This window comes from Brassica rapa, chromosome A03, assembly GCF_000309985.2.
Source record: "Brassica rapa cultivar Chiifu-401-42 chromosome A03, CAAS_Brap_v3.01, whole genome shotgun sequence".
NCBI classification, from domain to species: domain Eukaryota; kingdom Viridiplantae; phylum Streptophyta; class Magnoliopsida; order Brassicales; family Brassicaceae; genus Brassica; species Brassica rapa.
Window position 1 is genome coordinate 29,579,943 of NC_024797.2, and position 19,906 is coordinate 29,599,848.

The 19,906-nt window shown below is 38.8% G+C and overlaps 3 protein-coding genes, 1 non-coding gene and 1 pseudogene across 4 annotated transcripts; 3 read left to right on the forward strand and 2 right to left on the reverse strand.

Moving 5' to 3' along the window:
- Window positions 1–728: 728 nt before the first annotated feature.
- Window positions 729–3,589, forward strand: LOC103862028 (annotated as a pseudogene).
- A 234-nt stretch (window positions 3,590–3,823) lies between these two features.
- Window positions 3,824–5,968, reverse strand: LOC103862029 (pentatricopeptide repeat-containing protein At4g31070, mitochondrial). Its single transcript, XM_009139741.3, is given in 3 exon segments — window positions 3,824–4,081; window positions 4,083–4,481; window positions 4,483–5,968. Coding segments are annotated over 3 exon segments (1,845 nt in total). The 5' UTR covers window positions 5,878–5,968; the 3' UTR covers window positions 3,824–4,030.
- A 34-nt stretch (window positions 5,969–6,002) lies between these two features.
- Window positions 6,003–6,075, forward strand: TRNAR-UCU. The gene has a single exon. It is a non-coding gene; the product is annotated as a tRNA-Arg (tRNA).
- A 6,598-nt stretch (window positions 6,076–12,673) lies between these two features.
- On the forward strand, window positions 12,674–14,618 carry LOC103862030. The gene is made up of 7 exons (XM_009139742.3): window positions 12,674–12,969; window positions 13,059–13,286; window positions 13,620–13,728; window positions 13,834–13,879; window positions 13,975–14,060; window positions 14,199–14,257; window positions 14,350–14,618. The coding sequence occupies exons 1-7, from the start codon at window positions 12,869–12,871 to the stop codon at window positions 14,453–14,455; spliced, it is 735 nt and encodes a 244-aa protein (XP_009137990.1). The 5' UTR covers window positions 12,674–12,868; the 3' UTR covers window positions 14,456–14,618.
- On the reverse strand, window positions 14,612–19,399 carry LOC103862031 (protein arginine N-methyltransferase 1.5). The gene is made up of 23 exons (XM_009139744.3): window positions 18,982–19,399; window positions 18,784–18,901; window positions 18,593–18,702; window positions 18,421–18,510; window positions 18,216–18,281; window positions 17,926–18,005; window positions 17,748–17,823; window positions 17,579–17,665; window positions 17,331–17,391; window positions 17,134–17,225; window positions 16,993–17,028; window positions 16,832–16,900; window positions 16,634–16,702; window positions 16,463–16,516; window positions 16,299–16,373; window positions 16,092–16,184; window positions 15,898–16,001; window positions 15,722–15,770; window positions 15,555–15,641; window positions 15,333–15,438; window positions 15,143–15,230; window positions 14,944–15,037; window positions 14,612–14,836 (listed from the first exon to the last, which is right to left on the reverse strand). The coding sequence occupies exons 1-23, from the start codon at window positions 19,234–19,236 to the stop codon at window positions 14,753–14,755; spliced, it is 2,043 nt and encodes a 680-aa protein (XP_009137992.2). The 5' UTR covers window positions 19,237–19,399; the 3' UTR covers window positions 14,612–14,752.
- Between the last annotated feature and the right edge of the window lie 507 nt (window positions 19,400–19,906).

A 19,906-nucleotide genomic window follows, 5' to 3' on the forward strand; every position in this document is an offset into this window, starting at 1 on the left:
GTTTTAATATTCATCATTCTAGCAGCCAACGACAATTTAGAGAGACCTTCTCTACAACCACTGTAAAGTGGTTGATTCGCCGCGTTTAACATTCCGTAAAACTTTTTTGCATCTATATTAGGTTCTTCATCTTCATCATGAGCTACGAATGCATCAGCTACCATATCATGAACCCTATCATAATCTACCATCTCCTCCTGATGGTAACTATGTTCATTATGCAAATGATGATTAACCGGTTCTTCCTGAAAATTGCTATTACTACTACTAGCTTCATTCTGATCATAATTATAATCTTCCCCATGTTGAAACCAGATATAGTAATTTGGCGTGAAACCTCTATTTATTAAATGCTTCCAAACATTTTCACGGTTTGCCAATTTCGAATTGTTGCATTTCCGACAAGGACAGAACATCTTACCACTTTCTTGGGCGAGCGGTGTTGAATCTGCTTGGTGCATAAATGTCTCCAGCCCCGCAAGGTATTCTTTCGTCACTCTCCCGTTAGCATCTCTATGCATATACATCCAATTCCGCAACTCGTAAATAGTCCCAGAGCCAGCCATTTTTTTTTCTTTCACGTTTTTTGTTGTTGGTGTGTTTAAAATGATGTTCAAACATCCATATTTATAGAAAATTTCGAATCTGGTAGTTGTAATTTTGCTATGAAATTACGACGAAAATTAATTGGATGGCCAAAAAAAAAAACGTGAGCCACCTACCAAGTTGGTGGATTCAAAATTTCCTCGTTAAGTACACGTAAAATATTTCGTCGTAAAGAACTCGCGAAATTTACGTGGCTTTTACGAGGAATTAGTTTTTCCTCGTAAAAGCCACGTCAATTTACATCGTCTTTACGACGAATATGTTTTGTCGTTATCTTACGACGAAATAACGATGCTTTTTTTTTTCCACGTACTTTCCTCGCAAAATCAACGTTTTTTTACGAGGATTCTTTTTCCTCGTTAAATTTCTTCGTTAAGGTTACGTTTTCTTGTAGTACCCGCCTAGCTATAACGTCCCTTTTCTTGACAAAACCGAGTGCTCGAACAACAGTTTGTCATATAAATACGATGTTTGTACAGAAAACACACCAGAAGAAACAGCATGCCATGGTGACAGATGTTGTCATGTTAGGCTACCTAACGAGCCACAACAAGTTATTGGTATAAGAATGAAGAGCAATGACGATGGAAACTCGACAACACCAACAAAAAGAGAGGAACATTGTAGGGTCGCCTTCATTACAGATGAAGACTTCACTGTGTCAAATGCGACAAAACTACAACAGTTATTTGGTAAGGGATATGCCACGCTTACTCTAGCATGGGTAATCAAGATGAAGAATTCTTCCTTCATAAACTCCTTGCCATGCAACAACAGAAGAGAGTACGGCCATACTACTTATTTTGTTAGACCGCACATGAAGTGTATCTGCGACAAAAGCACCATTTCTGAGATTACTTATGCACATTGTGCTTGCAAAGAGGGTTACACAGGAAACGCATATACCTCGGACGGATGCCACGGTCAGTAAATGTTCCTTTTTTTCTTTCTTGACGTGTGTGTTTGTGCAAGCGCATCCTTCTGAGTTTTACAAATCATCTCTAGCTAGATTAATTCAAAGTTTCATGGTCTTTGAAATCCAGATGTTGATGAATGCAAAATCTTACCCAACCCATGTGGAGAAAGAAACATTTGTGTGAATACTCAAGGACATTATCACTGCGTGGTCGATAAGAAAAAAGCAATATTCATAGGTAAAATCACCTGAGTTTTTTTTTCAGTCCCAAAGTTACCTTGATTAGCAAGTATGATCAACCTATTAATATTCTTGTGCGGTCTCCAGGGGTTGGCTCAGGTTTTGGTGTCTTAGTCCTAGTTGGTGGACTTTGGTGGCTGAGAAAGTTTCTCATAAAGAGAAGGATAACAGCGAGGAAGAAGAAGTTCTTTAAACGTAATGGAGGAATACTATTGCAACAAGAACTAAACACAGAAGAAGGCAACGTTGAAAAGACTAGAATATTCAGCTCAAGCGAGTTAGAGAAAGCCACAGAAAATTTCAGTCTAAACAGAGTTCTTGGACATGGAGGTCAAGGCACTGTGTACAAAGGTATGCTCTTAGATGGTAGAACCGTTGCAGTCAAGAAATCCAAAGTGATAGATGAAGACAAACTACAAGAGTTCATCAACGAGGTGGTGATTCTCTCCCAGATCAACCATAGAACACGTCGTCAAACTCTTGGGATGTTGTCTTGAGACCGAAGTTCCTATGCTGGTTTACGAGTTCATCAGCAACGGTAACCTCTTCCAGCATATCCAAGAAGAGTCTGATGATTACACTATGGTATGGTCGCAGGAGCTCTCTCTTATCTTCATTCTTCAGCAAATTCTCCAATCTACCATAGAGATATAAAGTCATCAAACATATTACTAGACGAGAAGTACCGAGCCAAGGTGGCTGATTTTGGAACATCAAGGTCAGTGACCATAGATCAAACTCACTGGACAACGGTTGTTTCAGGTACGGTTGGGTATGTGGATCCGGAGTATTACCGGTCCAGCCAATATACAGAAAAGAGCGATGTTTATAGCTTTGGAGTCGTTCTAGCTGAACTTATTAGTGGAGACAAGCCTGTCATAATGGTGCAAAACACTCAAGAAATGATAAGCTTGGCAGATCATTTCAGACTAGCCATGAAGGAGAATAGACTTTCTGATATTGTGGATGCTCGGATAAAAGATGATTGCAAACCGGAACAAGTAATGGCAGTGGCAAATCTGGCGTTGAAGTGTTTGAGCTGGAAAGGAAAGAAACGTCCAAATATGAGACAAGTTTATACGGAGTTGGAGAGAATTTGTACTTCTCCAGAGGGTTTACAGATGCAGACTCGGTCGATGAAGAAGGCCAGGGAGAAGAGGATGAAGAAGAAGATAGGGATATGATAAACAGGGGAGTGCCTTGGAGCATTAGTGTGACTGCTCCAGCGGTTAGTACTGTGGCTTCACCTTCTTCTTCAGATGTTGAACCATTGTTTCCTCGCCTTACATGGTGACTCAATGAGATTAGAGTACCGTGAATAAATGTGAGAATCTTGTTAAAAAGTTAAAACAATGATTGTTTTACGTTCTTGGGATTCAAATCTTTGCAGTTTTCTTGACGATTGTCTCTGTATTTTAAGTTGGATCAGTATCTATCTTAATGTTATATATGAGCTGCAGTTTTTCTTAGTTTTAGTTTACTGCTTTCACATGTTCTTGCGAATATGACTTTTGTAGGAAGCAATGATGGAAGGTCCACAGAGTCGCAATTGTTAACAAATGAAATTCTATAATTTGCGGACAAAACACGTTTGGACAGTTGTTAAAACGTTTTGACAAAACACCTTAGCAGAAACACTTGTTAAAAATTGGAACATAAGTAACTCGTTTGTGGTGAAAACCAAAATTTACTTCCATCCATCAATGGCGGCCGATAAGAGCTTTTTCAGAACTCACCTGGTCACTTACTTCCTTGCAAGAGCAAAGAAGCGATAAGGGTCTACCTTAACGCAATCCCCAGGTCTTTATATATTTCTAAAATTATCTTCGTTATCTGTTTTAGTGATTTGGTAGGGGAAGCGCTCTGTTTTCAGGGAGAGACTCGACTCCTTTTGGGTAGTCTAGCAGCTTTGTTAAACTCTTGTAACGTCTTCAACATGAAGATCTTATCCACACAAATGGTTATCGGCAGTTTGTGACACTGTGAGTTGGCTTGGAGAGAAGAATGTTTGCATGAAACCCAAGGCAAAGGAAGCTCTGCTCACAAAAGTGTTTTTTTTTTCTAATAAAATGATGCAGTTTGGATACTTCTTTCCGATGCTTTCAGGAGGCGAATACAAGAAGTAGCTCAGGTTCCAGGAAAAGCTTCCACATGATGTATCTTCTCAAACACTCACAAGGACTTCAACTGTTGGAACAATCTTCAAGAGAGTGCATCAGTGATGCTACTTTTGAACTCCAGAGAGAGAACAGTGCTCAGACAAAATCTTCATATAGAACGCCGAGATTTTCCTTGGTTAACTACAGTCCGTAATTCAGGATTCAACTTTACTGAATCCGTAGCTTTTCTTCAGTCCTCGCCTCTGCATAACTCTCCTCACTTCTTCTGCACCATAGCAATTATCAGATTCTGCGTGAATCTTGCTGAGCAACACGTAATTAGCTGGATTGTCAGGTTCAGATTTCATAAACTCACTTGCAATTATCTCATGTGCAACATCAGGCCTGTCATGAATCTCGCAAGCAGATAGCAGAGAACTCCATATTCTTGCGCTTGGTTTCATGGGCATATTTTTAACAGCCTCAACAGCATCGTCGATCTTCCCAGACCTGCCAAGAAGATTGATATAGCAAGCATAGTGCTCCAATGTGAGTGTCATTCGGTTAATCTTTTCAGCTTCCCTGAATATCTTTTGAGCTTCTTCTACCAGACCAGCATTGGTTACATGCCGATAAAACTGCAAGAAAAGCCATTGCATCTAGTTTCTCTCCACTCTTAAGCATCTCTTGAAAGATCTCTAAAGCTTCAGAACCATGTCCATGAAGACCGTATGCATTTATCATTGAGCTCCATGACACAAGATCTTTCTCACTAAGTTGATAAAATACTTCACGTGCAGCAAGAAGGCTCCCACACTTTGCATACATATCTATGAGGGCGTTTCCCAATAAGATGCTTGACATGAAGCCACATTTCAGGATGTAAGAATGGATTCTAGATGCAAAACTCAGTGATGCTGAATGTTTGCAAGCTGAGACAACGGCCAACAGAGTAACCAAGTTGGGTTCAGTTCCTTCTTCTCTCATTTGACTTAACAGGTTCATAGCTTCAGAGCAGTCTCCAGCTTCTGCATAGCCACCAATCATCGAACTCCACATCACAACATCTCTAACTTTTGATTCTTCAAATAGTAACCTAGCGAGACGTACATCACCACATCTGCAGTACATGGTCACAAGAGCAGACGTTAACCGATCGTCAGAATCAAATCCATTACGAAACGAAAACCCATGAATCTCCTTCACCAGCCTTAATCCAGAACCCAATTCCACACACGCAGGTAGAATAGACATCAGCGTTACACGATTAGGCCTCAAGTTTTCTCTCTGCATTGCTAGAAACAAACGAATGCCCATCTCGTAGCTACGATTCGCAACACAACCAGAGATCATGGCGGTCCATGAAACCTCATTCTTCACCTCCATTCGATCAAACACATGAAAAGCTCTTGCAGGATCATCAAACTTCAAGTACATATCAACCAACGCCGTTGACAAGAGAACAGACCCCTGCATCCTCTCATCAACAAGAGAAAGAGCATGAAGCATTCTCGAAACATTACTTCTCTTTCCCACGCGAGTGCAGAGAGCTAATAAAGACGCAACTACCTCAGACTTCGGAACAAATCCATCAAAATACATCTCCTTTAGCAACTTCACCGCTTCACACAACAACCCATCTTGGATATAACAATTCACAATGGAGCAATAGCTAACGGTATCTCTTTCAAGCATTTCATCGAACACCTTGCGAGCAGAGAATGCGTTAGAGAATTTCACATACATAGAGACGAGTGAATTGGAGACAACGGTGTCAAGACCAGCGCCTGACTTGAGACAAAGGCAATGAAGCTGTTCGTTGATTAAGAAAGGCTCTTGCTGAAAAGAGCAAGCTTTGATGACGGAAGGGAGAATCGCTGTGAAGCCATCAGTGCCTAAAGGATGAATCTTTTGCTTGTATAGTCTCAATGCTTCGTCGTGGAGTTGTTCCGACACCAATCTCTTTAGCCTATTGCCGAGATCCAAGTTTAGGCGGGAAGGGAAAGATCTTGCCATTATATATGAAAGCTAAAAGATATCTCTTATCTGAACATACGATAAGTATATGACATAACGAACTAACGAACTTCATTATTTATATTATGTATAATATAGATAGAGGTCACTAGTAACAACAACAAGCACCCATGGCCTAATGGATAAGGCGCTTGACTTCTAATCAAGCGATTGTGGGTTCGAGTCCCACTGGGTGTGTCTATATAATTTTTATTTTTTTTTGTCGGTGATTAGATTTGAAAGCCCATTAAAGTTTGGACGATGATGGGTTAGATATGGCAGCATGTCGGGATGGGGGATCAGCTTTACGGGTGGAAGTCGATACACGTTTGTACACTTGTAGTTTTTTTTTTTTTTTTTTTTTTTGCTGACATTTGATTTTTTAGTATAGTAATGGTATGCTGTGAATTACTAATAGCCGAAGCTGCTTACAAGTTTGATTCTGGTATGTTTTGATACAACAAGACACAATAGGTTCTTGCCTCTTGGTGGGTAAATAACGTCGTAAACTATGACAATTTAATTTTACGTTAGATGTATTTAATATAATTTAAAATTTATGGACGGTGTTTAAATGTCTGTGTATTTTGCTGGTTCATGAATCATGCATGATATATATGAATGTAACTTTTGCGGGAATCTGCATGGGCAGAAGTAAATGTCTTTGCAAAAGTAGTAAGCAAGAAGAAAAAAAGCCTTCCGACATATAATTGATGGGGACTTATGAAATAAAGACACCATTCGTCCAGAAATCTTTCTCCGTTTCTTGATTCTTCTCTTGAAGTTGCTATTTTTTTCATGATCCTGCTTCAAACACATGTTTGTGGAGGTGTCAAAATCCTATACCTTTTGGAATTAGGAGGAGTTGCTATTTGGAGAAGTCATAAAAAATCCAATGTTTGTAATACGTTAGGTTTCGTAAGCCTATCCATGTAGCAAGTCTTTCTAATTCCGAATGGGTACGGGATCTTGATACCTCCACAGTGACTTAGACAAAGAGGAGGAATAAGTTCTTGAAACGTAATGGGTAGTTACTGTTGCAACAATAACTAAACACAAAAGAAAGTACTGTTTGAGGCAATGTTTGAGTTTGAAGCTCTAAGAACAAATACATAATCTCAAACACACATGAATACAGAAAAAAACAGTGAGGATTTTAGACACCGTTTTTAAATTTAGGTGTGTTTGAGGTTTTTATGCATTTGTTATTTATGTTTGACATTTGGTAAAATTAATTGTGATGTCAATAAATTTACTCCTTCAGGTAAAAGTTTGTGCTACGAGTTGCTAATACCTGAATTTGCTTACAGTTTTTGATTCTGGTCTGATTACAAGATAGAGGCTTTTGGCGGGTAAGTGGCGGGTAAGTATGATTCTAATATGGTAAACGATGATTGTTTTACGTTCTTGAGGTTCAATTTTTTTTTGCAATTTTCTTGAAATTTACAAACTGTCTCTGTATTTTAAGATGGATCATTATCAATCTTGTTAAAATATGCCTTGAATCTGCGAATTAACGTAGATCGGTCGATCTAGTAGTCATGGATCTACCGATCTCTGTAAGAATTTGTCGATCCCATGCCAAATCCGATAACTATGGAAAGTTTCATTAAACATTTTCTTATATATCTTTATGGTTTTACTCTATTACGTAGAATGAGTTGTACTCTGAAAATTCGTCTTCATCAATAATGTATTCTATTTACCCGTAGACATAGTCCTAAAAGTGAACTAAGTTAAATCTATGTGTTTTTTTATTGTTTATCAATCTGTTAATTTGTTTATTCTCGCATCCCTCACAACATATCATAATGCTATATATGGCCTAGGAGATGCAGTTTCTTAGTATTAGTTTACTGCTTTCAAATGTTCTTGCAAGTCCATAATATGCATGCGACTTTTGTACGAAGTGTAGTTTTGTATAACTCGAACACAAGTTAATCACCAAACACTTCTTATTAAATTGTCTTAAGGAAACTCACTCAAAACCTTAAGCTTTCAACTCACAAACTCTTAAGTTATATCACAAGCTGATATCTCCTTATATAATACTTTAATTATCCTAAACTCATTAGGATAAACACAACTCAATATTTCCTAAATTCATTAGGATATCTATTACTTGTATCTTAAGTAACTTCAAGTTTATCCAACATTCTTCCCTTTAAGCTTGAAGTTATCTTTCATTCCAATGTAGCTCCTCATTTCTTGAAACCTGATTCTTCCCAATGCTTTAGTTAATATATCAGCTTTCTGTTTATCTCCTTGAACATACTCAACTTCATTCTGATCATTCTCAACGCATTCTCGAATGAAATGGAATCTCCGGTGTATGTGTTTGCTTTTCCCATGAAACACCGGATTTTTAGTCAATGCAATAGCTGACTGATTGTCAATGCGTATCACTACTTTCTCACTCTGCTTACCGGTTATCTCACTAAGTAAATCACGCAGCCATATGGCTTGTCGTGCGGCTTCCGTTCCAGCCATGAACTCTGCTTCACAACTTGATAATGCTACTACTTCTTGTTTTGATGAACACCAAGATACTGGACTGTTGTTGACGTAAAATATGTGACCAGTCGTGCTCCTTCCATCATCTGGATCCACGTTGTAGCTGCTGTCACTATACCCAATCAGTCTTGGTACACTTGAAGTCGATCGCTCAAACACCAGTCCATACGTCATACTTCCTTTTAGATATCTTAACACCTGTTTCATAGCAATGCCGTGAGAGTCTCTTGGACTCTGCATAAAGCGACTAAGTACTCTAACTACATACGAGAGATCGGGTCTCGTGTGTAAAAGATACCGTAAACAACCAATATTTCTTCGATACATGGTTGCATCAACCTCTCGCTCATTCTCTGCCTTTGATAGGTTCAACCCGAGCTCCATCGGTGTGTGTAGTGGGTTGCACTTGACCATTCCTGCATTCTCTAGTATCTTAGAGGCATAGCTTCGTTGGGTTAGCGTAATTCCTCCTTCATGTTGACACACCTCGATCCCAAGGTAGTATGATAATGTACCTAAGTCACTCATCTCAAATTTACTTGACATGTTAGCTTTAAATTCATCAATGTTTCTCTTGTTTGTTCCAGTGATAAACAGATCATCGACGTATACTGCGACAACGAGAAGCTCTCCGTTGATAACCTTGCGATACACCGAAGGTTCTTTAGCACACTTAACGAACTGGAGCTGATATAAAACCTCGTTGAGCTTATGATTCCATGCCCTCTGAGCTTGTCTTAGCCCGTATAGTGCTTTATTTAGCTTATAGACTATTCCTTCACTTCCTTTCTTCTCGAAGCCTTCTGGTTGCGTGACAAACACGGTTTCCTTTAACTCTCCATGAAGGAATGCTGTTTTAACATCAAGATGGTGTACTTCCCACCCTTTTGCTGCGGCAAGGCTTACCAGAAGTCGTATGGTCTCTATTCTTGCTACTGGGGCAAATACTTCTTCGAAATCAATCCCATGGCGCTGTACATACCCCTTAGCGACGAGTCTCGCTTTGTATTTGCTGATGCTTCCGTCAGAGTTTCGTTTTAATTTGAAAATCCACTTTAAACCTATAGGTTTGGCTCCGTATGGCAAGTCTACTAGGATCCACGTCTTGTTCTTTATTATGGACTCTATTTCTTCTTCGCAAGCTTTCCTCCAATATCTTGATTCTTTTGCTTCTCCAAAACTTCTTGGTTCATCGTTGAGATACAATAGCATTTCTTCTCCCAGTTCTTCAGCCAAAAGAATGTAATCATCAAGGTACTTTGGTCGCGTTGTTTGTCTCTCTGATCTTCTGAGAGGCTGTGCTTCTGTTTCTTCCTCTTCAAGGATCTCTGTTTCAGTTTCCTCTTTGTGCTCTGCATCGTATCTTTGGTCAATTTGTGCTGTTTCTTTATCTCCATAGTCTCTGTGATCCCCAAGACTTCCAACTTGGATCTCGAATCCTTCATTGTTACTGGTTTCAGCTCCTTCTTTGTTACATTCCCATCCTTCAGATTCATTAAATATCACGTCTCTGCTCACAATTATCTTCTTTGTGATTGGATCATACAGTCTATAGGCTTTAGACCTTGGTTCTGTCCCTAGGTGAACCAGCTTTCGAGCTCTATCATCGAGCTTTCGTAGATGGATACCTACAATCTTTGCGTATCCAACACAGCCATAGACCCGGAGATGACTTACGTTTGGTTTCTTATTTCGAAACAACTCATATGGAGTTTTATCATTCAACGATCTTGTTGCCAGTCGGTTAAGTAGATAGGTCACATGCCGTATAGTTTCTCCCCACAAATAATTTGGTAGTCTCATATGTTTCATAAGACTTCTTGTCATCTCCATCATAGTTCTATTCCTGCGCTCTACCACGCCGTTTTGTTGTGGTGTGTAGGGTGAGGTGAGATGTCGCTTTATTCCTGCTTGATCACAGTAATAGTTAAACTCCTGTGATATGAATTCACCTCCTCTGTCGGTTCTCAAAGTCTGTATCTTCTGTTTTGTTTCTTTTTCAACAATGTTCCTTAGCTTCTTGAACTTCTCAAAGGCTTCTGATTTTTCTCTTAACAACATTGTCCACATATATCTGCTGTGATCATCTATTATAACAAATACATACCTCTTACCAGCTTGTGTACTCGGTGTTATAGGTCCACAAAGATCTCCGTGTAATAGTTCTAAGATTTTGTCAGCACGATATGTTGTTGTTTTGGGAAAGGCAAGACGACTCTGTTTCCCAATAAGACACGATCCGCATATTCTCTTTTTAACATTGATAGTCGGTAATCCGAGGACTAGCTCCTTTTGTATCATGCTTCTGATAGTTTCATAGTTGATGTGCCCTAAACGAGCATGCCACTTACATGATTCACTATCTGCCGTGAGATACAGGCGTGGCTCATTTTTTAATCCCATTCTTACTTTGTATAGTCTATTCTTTGATCTCTTGGCTGTAACAAGTAGTTTGCCGTGTGGATCATGCATTGTGAGCGTCTCTCCTTTCATTCTTACATCACAACCAGCCTCAGTAGCTTGTCCCAAACTTATAATATTGCTCTTAAGATCGGGTATGAGGTAAACATCCATCATCTTACGTGAATCACCATTCATATCAATGAACGAAATTGTTCCTTTTCCTCTGATATCTACTCGAGAGTCATCTCCAAAACGCACCTCTCCAGTAATTGTGGTGTCGAGTTTTGAAAAATATCTTTGATCTCCGGTCATGTGATTGCTAGCACCGTTATCAAGATACCATGTATTGTCATCTCCACTATTAGTTTCATACTTCTCTGGCACCACATTCTTCTCGTTTAAATAAACCACCTCATGCATCATAAGTTCGTCTGCCTCCTGAGTTTCGGTGTTGTCAGCTTCTTGAGCCTCTTGTAACTTTAGTTTTAGGTCGGGACAGTGAGCAACAAAATGACCTATCTTGTCACACCGGAAGCACACGACTCGTGATGCATCTCTCCCGGCGTATGGATCCCTGTTATAGTCTCCTCTACCTCCATTGTTATAGTCTCCTCTACCTCCATTGTTATAGTCTCCTCTACCGCCGTAGCGTCCTCGTCCTCTACCTCTATTAAAGCGTCCTCCACGACCTCTGTTTCTATAGGGGTCGTTGTTGTAATCACGGTTTGTTTGGTCGTAACCGCGAGTAGATTGATCTTGCTGGGAACGGCTCTCTGTATTTGAATACATTAGCTTTCCCTGATCATCCTCTTTCTCTTCTTCTTCACTGATGCGTTCCTCATACGCTTTTAATCGTCCCATTATGTCTTCGAAGCTTGTTGTATTAAGATCGAGCACTTGCTCGAGCGAAGCTACAATATGTATGTACTTCTTTCGAGGAAGGCTCATAAGAAACTTCTTGACAAGTTTGGCTTCTTCAATGGTGGCACCAAAGGATGCCGATTTTGAGGCTAACTCTGATAACTTTCCTCCGAAGTCATCGATACTCTCGTTATCTTTCATCTTTAACCTCTCAAATTCTGAATTCAAAGTCTGTAATCTTGCCTCTCTTACACGCTCTGCTCCAACATGCCGTGTTTTTATTGCTTCCCACATTTGTTTAGCCGTTTCTAGTTCTCCTACTTGCAGAGTGAGATTCTCCGGTATTGATTGAAACAATAAAGCCAGTGCCATATCGTTCTTCTCATCATTACTCAGCTCTGTTTCTACTGCTTCCCAAACCTTGTGAACACGCAGGGTGATTTTCATTCTTACCGCCCACACGGTGTAGTTTGTTGTGCTCAACATTGGGCACTTAATAGATGAAGGTCCTCCGCCTCCTTTTATCTTCTCGGTCACAGCAACGATGTCACTCATGATTGATCGAAGCTCTGATACCACGTGTAGTTTTGTATAACTCGAACACAAGTTAATCACCAAACACTTCTTATTAAATTGTCTTAAGGAAACTCAGTCAAAACCTTAAGCTTTCAACTCACAAACTCTTAAGTTATATCACAAGCTGATATCTCCTTATATAATACTTTAATTATCCTAAACTCATTAGGATAAACACAACTCAATATTTCTTAAACTCATTAGGATATCTATTACTTGTAGCTTAAGTAACTTCAAGTTTATCCGACACGAAGCAATGATGGGAACTCCACAGAGTCGCATTCTTAACAAACGAAGTCTAAAAACACGTTAGGACAACTGTTAAAACGTTTGGACAAAAAAAAAAACACTTGTTGAAATGTTTGGAACAAAAGTAAACTCGTCTGCGGTGAAAAACCAAAATTTACTGCGAGTTTGAGAAACACACGTGGAAGACCATCAACGTTAGGAGTACAATCCTCCTCAATCAACGGCGGCGGATAAGAGCTTTTGGAGAACTCACCTGGCCACTACTACTTCCCCGTCTACGACGATGATCGTGCAAGACCAAAGAAGACTCTCGTTCTAGCTCCAATCAACTTCTAAGAAACAGAGTCTCTTCATTCTCTGTTTCCTTAATTCTCAAAAAGTAAGTAACATGAACACTGCGATTCACAACGGATGGAGAGCTTCCGTAGCTTCAGAATCTCCAAGAAAGATCCTTCCTTTGCGTAGATCCTACCTTAACGCAATCCCCAGGTCTTTAGACTCTTTATAATACATTTCTAAAGTTGTCTCCTTTTTTTTCTATATTAGTGATTTGATTAGAGGAAGAGCTCTGTTTTCAGGGAGAGGATCCATTTGGGTAGTCATGTTCGTAGAGCAATTGTAATTTCGAGTTCAAAGAAAGCCAATCTCACTGCTTCGAGGAAGCAGAGAATCAATCTACAGAGTAATAGAGAAAAGGAGCTCACTTTCAGTGAGTTCTTGAAACACCCTTCTGGCATGGAGGCTGTGATCAACGCCAAAGCTTTGCAGAGTTATCAGTTAGTCGATGGTGATGACAATACTTACAGGTTCTTTCTTCAAAACCCTCTAGTTTCAATCTTCATTAGGACCACTCAAAGTTTCTCTCTTTTTCAGTTTTGCCTTTGTATGTGTGTTGGGTTCTTCATCCTCTTTAATTTTGATGTCTCTCCACGTTTAAATAGGCAAATGTTATATCTGTAAGCAGAAGTATCTAAAGAGTGTATCTTTAGACATATATAGTAAATGTAGTAAGTGGGTAATATATAGTAAACTTTGTTATTTTTATGTCGGTAGAATATCTAATCTGTTAGCTGAGTTATTTGGAAATATGCTTTTTTATCTAAGGAAGGGAGATGGTAAAACTTTGTGTTACAGTGCAGATGTACATTGCCAACAATTCAGTTAATGAGCTTTGAAGTTTCTCCAGTACTGGTTTTGAGGGTTATTCCCACACAGGAAGATTGTACAGTCGAGCTGCTTTCCTGCAAGGTTGTGTGAACAAGACTCATGTTTTGAGTTTTATCGAATATTCAATCATGTTGTTGTTATCTATCTCTTTACCGACGTATGTTTTGCTCTGCTGTCTCTTTGCAGTTGGAGGGGTCAGAGTTATTGGAGAACCAAAGTGAAATGTTTTCAGGTAACTTTTGTCCTTGTAAACAAAAGCAATTAAAAGTAGAGCAAGTGTGAGGTTTCTATAGTTGGTACAAATGTTTTTCCATTTCTGGTTGCCAGCGATTATGACAAATTGCATGACCTGGAACATGGAAGATCCAGAGCCGTTTTTGGAGGTTGATGTGAGCTTGAAAGTCACTCTAGAGGTTGTTTATTGTTTTTTTTTTTCGTTTGTTCATAGTCTCATTCTCGTGTAGCCTAAGAGTGTCATATACTAAACTAGGCTTGTGTATATTAATAAACTTTATATCTGCTGCTCAAACAACCTCCCTTGTTCATGGCAGATCTCAACACGACCATTCACTATGCTTCCAGTATCAGCTGTTGAGGCTCCTGGGAATCTGTAAGTAGACATTATTATTGTTCACTTTTCCTCCCTGCTGCTTCTTGGCTCAAAATGTTAAACAATGTTATATTTTGATATGATGATGACAGAGTGATGCAGACACTTGTAGATACATTAGTGCCCCTTCTGCTTCAGCAATTACTCAAAGATTATGACGAATGGATTCAAAAGCAGCAACAAAAATTCTTAAACTAGGCTTGTGTACCAATGTTGTAAACACAGCTTCTTGATCTACTTATTTACCAATGTTGTCAAATGGAAGTTATGGGATTAGTTCTGTTTTAGCCGTTTGAGACGATATACATATGTGTAAATGGCTATGTATTAATAGTGCAGAGGTAAAGCTATTACTGATGAAGTAGAAACATTCATTAAGTCAAAAGAGATTTGATTCACTTGTAAACTTTTGTCTTTTGTTCGACATAAAAACACAGCACAATGAAATTACATCACTTCATCATCAGTCCATGCTCTTCTCAGTATCCTCTGATCCTAAAGGCCGACCCAATAGGAACGGCCATTGGTGTTGTGCATCGGAGTTGGCGTAGGTGAAGACACCGACCATTCATACCAAACCTGAACCCAAACATCAGAGGATCAATAATGGTTCTCAAGAGTCAAGACTAACAGAGTCAGTTGTCTACAATACGAGAATCATTGTGGTTTTAAACATTTAATCTTACCTTGGACGAACCACAACACCTCCAAAAGTGTACTTCTAATGGAGAATCAGGGTGGACCTCCACAGGCTTCCTCAATGGGAAAAAGATCGGGAACCTGCCAAAAGGAACATGATGTTAAATCGGTTTTCTTTTTAAGCAAAGAATGTTCGATAGAAGTTATCAACTGTTTAATTTCATATTTAAAGATTAAAGCCATTACCAGCTAAACATGTTTGGTGTTGCTGTTGTAGGCTCGATGCCAAGATGGACATCTTTATACAGGACGGAATCAAAATAGCCAGCGAATCCTGTTGAGTTATGTATGATCGCAACAGATAAGTTTCAAATTAGGAAAAAATGCAGATAATAATTCATATTTTAACTGAAAAAAGACAAGAAAGTCCTGTTACCATGCACCAAGGCGGAGCCACCGTCGCTTGGTAGATTGAAATGAAGCTTTTTGTAGCGTTGGTTGTTGGCTTTTGTTGAGAAGTTTGGATGAGTAAATGTGAAAACCTAAGTAAGACCAAAACAGAACACCTGAGATCGAGAGATCAACAAGACTTGTATAAATGTATTCAAAGAGAACGCTATAAGCTATTAAGCAATCCTGAAGACAGAGTGAGACTCACGGATTGGGAAGGAGCAAGTTTAGCTACACTGTGCAGTTTTACGACATAAGGAGTTTCAAAGTGCGCAAGGTCTTTATGAGCCTTAACCTGCCAATTAATGTAAAAGAGTAAGACGAAACGAATCTTCTTATGATTAAGTGTACACAGCAGAAACTAGAAGGACCTACATCATTGTAAAGCTTCGTAGCTGTTACAGGTTGTATGAAACTTGTGTACCTGATATAGCGAAGATGATACTCGAGTTAGAGAAACATAATAAGATATGTAATGTCCTTTAAGCTTTTTAAATTGGACTAGCAGCTATTATAGCATCGTTTTCTTATGGAAATTAGAGTACACATACGAGGATGGTATTGAAATTCCATCTGGCTTCAGAAACCTTTGGGCTCCATCAAGACACTCAGGAGAGAGTTCATTGTCTCCAAAAGAACCCAGCAGTTCGCTAACCTGAAGAACAGAGGCAAACGAGAATTAGATGAACTGTGTAATGTCAGTATGAGTAATATCTACCAATGTCTGTGCCTACTGCGTACTAACCAATATATCAGCTTTCTCAGAAGCATTCCAAAAACGCATGTCGCATGATATTATAGTAACAATGCCTTCCCACCCTTCCAGCTTAACCAAATTCTGTCAGAAAGGATAACAATGCTCTATGAGTTAATTCAAAACAGCTCCGCACATCGGAAAGAAACAGCATAACACTTGGTCATATTTCAATAGACTCGGTTGCTGATAACTCACATGGAGCGTTACAACTGCATTAGGATTCTTCTCGACGGCATAAACTTTCAACTTGCGGTTAGTTTCTTCAGCGGCCTGGGATACGAAACCAATGAACATTATAGATTAAGAAGAATGAGTTTCAAAGTCTCTTTGTGATCAGCATGGAGTTGCATCAAAACTACCTGCAACGATGCCCTCACAAGGGGTCCTCTTCCTGCTCCCACGACCATCAAGACCTACAAAGTATAACTTTAGTACTACTGAAGTATATTATAAGATTACCAAACACAAAAACTCATAAATTAAAACGCCACATGTAGCCTATGAAAGCAAAACATTGAGAGGTGACATACAGTAGTTAACTCGGACGCTTTTTCATCAGGAACCCTGTCCACCAAGGCTTTAGCAACTGCCCTTTGATACTAGCAACACAAAGATGGACAAAAGTTAGGCGTGACAGTAAAACCAACCACGCAAAATAGTGTTAATGATAATGAGGTGTTAAAACTTAAGATGAGAAAGAAATAAAACTAGCATAAGCAAAAACATACTTGGATGTATTTAGTAGAGTCTCTCTCAAACGTCTCATAGGTTTGGGCTTCGAGGTTATCCATCAGAGGCTGTATTTAAAAAAAGCAGTAGAAGCTCTTTACAGTAAGAATTTAGCATTCTGCTAGATGGAAATCAGTATTACTTATGAAGAGAGACTAACCTGCAGGGGTGCCTGCAAAAAATCCCTGTAGCCAAGCTGTAAAAGGAATAAGATAACTATCAGAATTGAGTTTTATTCTGCCTGCTTGCATCTATGGTGATTAAAAAACAAGAACTGAGACAAAAGGATCGAAGAAACGACCTCTATGCGTTCCTGTTCAGGAAGTGGTTCCATTTTCTGAAACAGATAAGCAACATAGTCCAAATATGACCGCAGGGGGTGCCTCTGCGTACCTGAGAACCATAGCATTTGAGAACTTATCAATAGAAAACATGGAACGTCTTTGAATATAAACAAAGGATAACAGCTAACTGTTACATAAAATACAGAAAATTTACCCTCAGTATTAGAATCAGAAGCCTTTGGAAGATTGTGAACAGGCTTTCCAGAAACTACAACCTGTAATTACAAGATCAATGATGATGAATCCTAGAACGAGAGAAATAGATATATCTCTGCTGAATGAAAAGAGGATTCTTATCACAGAATGACATTATCAGAAAGAAAAACTCAGTATAAAAAAAGCCAATCTTGGCACTTAATATTACTGTTCTACACATCGAAGACTATGATATATATATATTACCTGGGCAGCATGATCAAAAAATCCTGCTACTAGCTTTTGGTGGCGTTTTGACAAGCAAGGATAACCCCGAGCATTTGTTAAGAACGACTGCAGAACCAAAAGCATTTTGTCAATTATGACTTCAAAATCGAGTTTATATTAAAATGTGGTAAAAGGGTGAGGCACTTACATCAGTGCTTATTATGGCTGCCCTGACAGACTCTCCCATCCAGCGTCCAAGTGATGTTTCAGAGGGTAGTGTACTCCTAGATAAAAAAAAAAAAAGACATGGTGTTATGTTTACGGAGGGAAAAGAAAAATCTGAGTCCACATTAACAAAAAGCAATCAAGAGTCTCTCTCAACTCACATAACATCAAGAGCAACAGACAGCTTACTGTCATGCTCACAAAGAAGACGAAACGAGTTCCACAGTTCCCAGGAATCAGTCTGCAGTCACAGAAGGTAGTATATATTAAAAACACAATGACATAACGAATAAAAAAAAGGAAGCCTACAAAACAGCATGAACTGCTAAGATTATTCATTTATATGTATAGGTTTGTAAGGCCTATAAACACAAGCAGCCTTGAAAATCTGAGAAGGCACAAAAAGGAGGAACAATCTAAAGCTTGCATCAACTTTAATCCAACGACTTACGAGGTCCTTTGAGGTAGCATTTGTTGAAACACCATCAGACTTCACCAGCGGAACCCTCAGCCATAACTTCATAGCAGAATGACATTTAAACAAAACAAAGAAGAAGAAATAAAATGTTAGAGCTTTGATTGAAGAAGCTCTTGTAAAGAAAAGACTAATCTTGATTAAAACATGACAGAAAGCAAGAAACTCGTAAACCACCTACCTGCAAGGTAGTCAGTCCTTGTAAGATCTGGTTCACACATCTGGCATAATTGGCACACGAGGTCCCTTTAGGAGTAGGAAGAAGGCATGCCTGCAAGTAAATAACAAACATTAGCAAGAACCAATACATCCTCGAGCATCAACAATCAAAAGCATAATGGATTCCTACGCACCTGTAAGGAGAGATGTGTAGCCCAGGCTATCTCTTGCTTCAACGTAGTTTCTGAATCCATTCGCAATACCTCATCTTCAGAGTCCAAGTCAATCCAAGAACTAATTTTTCCTAGAGAACAAAACATTAACCATTAAATCAAAACCACATCATCCACAACCAGCACAAGAGAACATACAAATAGAAACATACCAACGACGTGACTGCTCCACTGAGAAGGCGCCAAGACCAAGTCAGAGCCAGAGACTGGTAGAACCTGAGTCTCCGAACCCTTTCCTTCCACCAAGCTCGGCCTATACGAAGGGTTCATCTGCGTAACAACACTCCATTAGAGAGAGACAAAACACTGAATGATATTTCTCGAAACGATAGGAAGAAAGAAACACGAACCAGAGGAGCAAGGACATAGTCAAAACCGCCGGTGGAGATGTTGAAGGAGAGGAGAGACGGAACATCGTCGGAGAAATCAGTCTCGACGCCGCAGTATCTGGACTCGCTTCTCTCCCATCCTCCTCTTTCTCCGAGCGGCATCTCTACTATCGAGTTGAACAAGGAGTATTGACGAAATTGCAGATTAACAATGAATGTTTCCTCTAGCCGACAACGAAGACAAAAAGGGTTTAATGAAGGGTTTAGTTCGTACATATATGTTCGGTTTATATTTATTGGGCTTTTTTGTTGGGTTTCTGTTATGCTAAATTGGGCCCATTGAAGCCATAATAACACCAAACAAATTAATTTTTCTTTTCAAAAAATCACAAGTAAATCCTTAACAACAAAAGTACGTGACCATACTTTTCTACCATCCATATTTCACTGATACATCAAAAGGGGTTGATTGGTAAAAGTTGTAGCTTTTTTTTTTTAATTTAGAATTATTGCTGTTGATTTTTTGTCATATCGTAGATTTTATTGCTGTTGATTTTTTGGTGTAAAAGTTTAGCTGTAATTTTTAAAAATGTATGATTGGTATAACTTAGTTGTATATTTACCATAATAATTCAATAATATTTATTCTACGTGTTAACCATAATAATTTCACAAGTTTAAATGAAATTGATTCATGAGAAACATTTAACCGGTTACCATTTTTTTTTTACAAAATCAGTTAAACATGAGTATCCAGATACCCATTCGAAAAAAATTGTTTATATTAGATATCGGATTTTTAGATGGGATAATTTGTAAATTACTCCATTAATAGTTTGAAATTTGAAAAGTACATCATCTATTTTATTTTTTGAAAACTACACTTTTCTAAATATGAATTGACATTTTTACCCAAATTAGAATTCATTAATTGAAATATAAATTC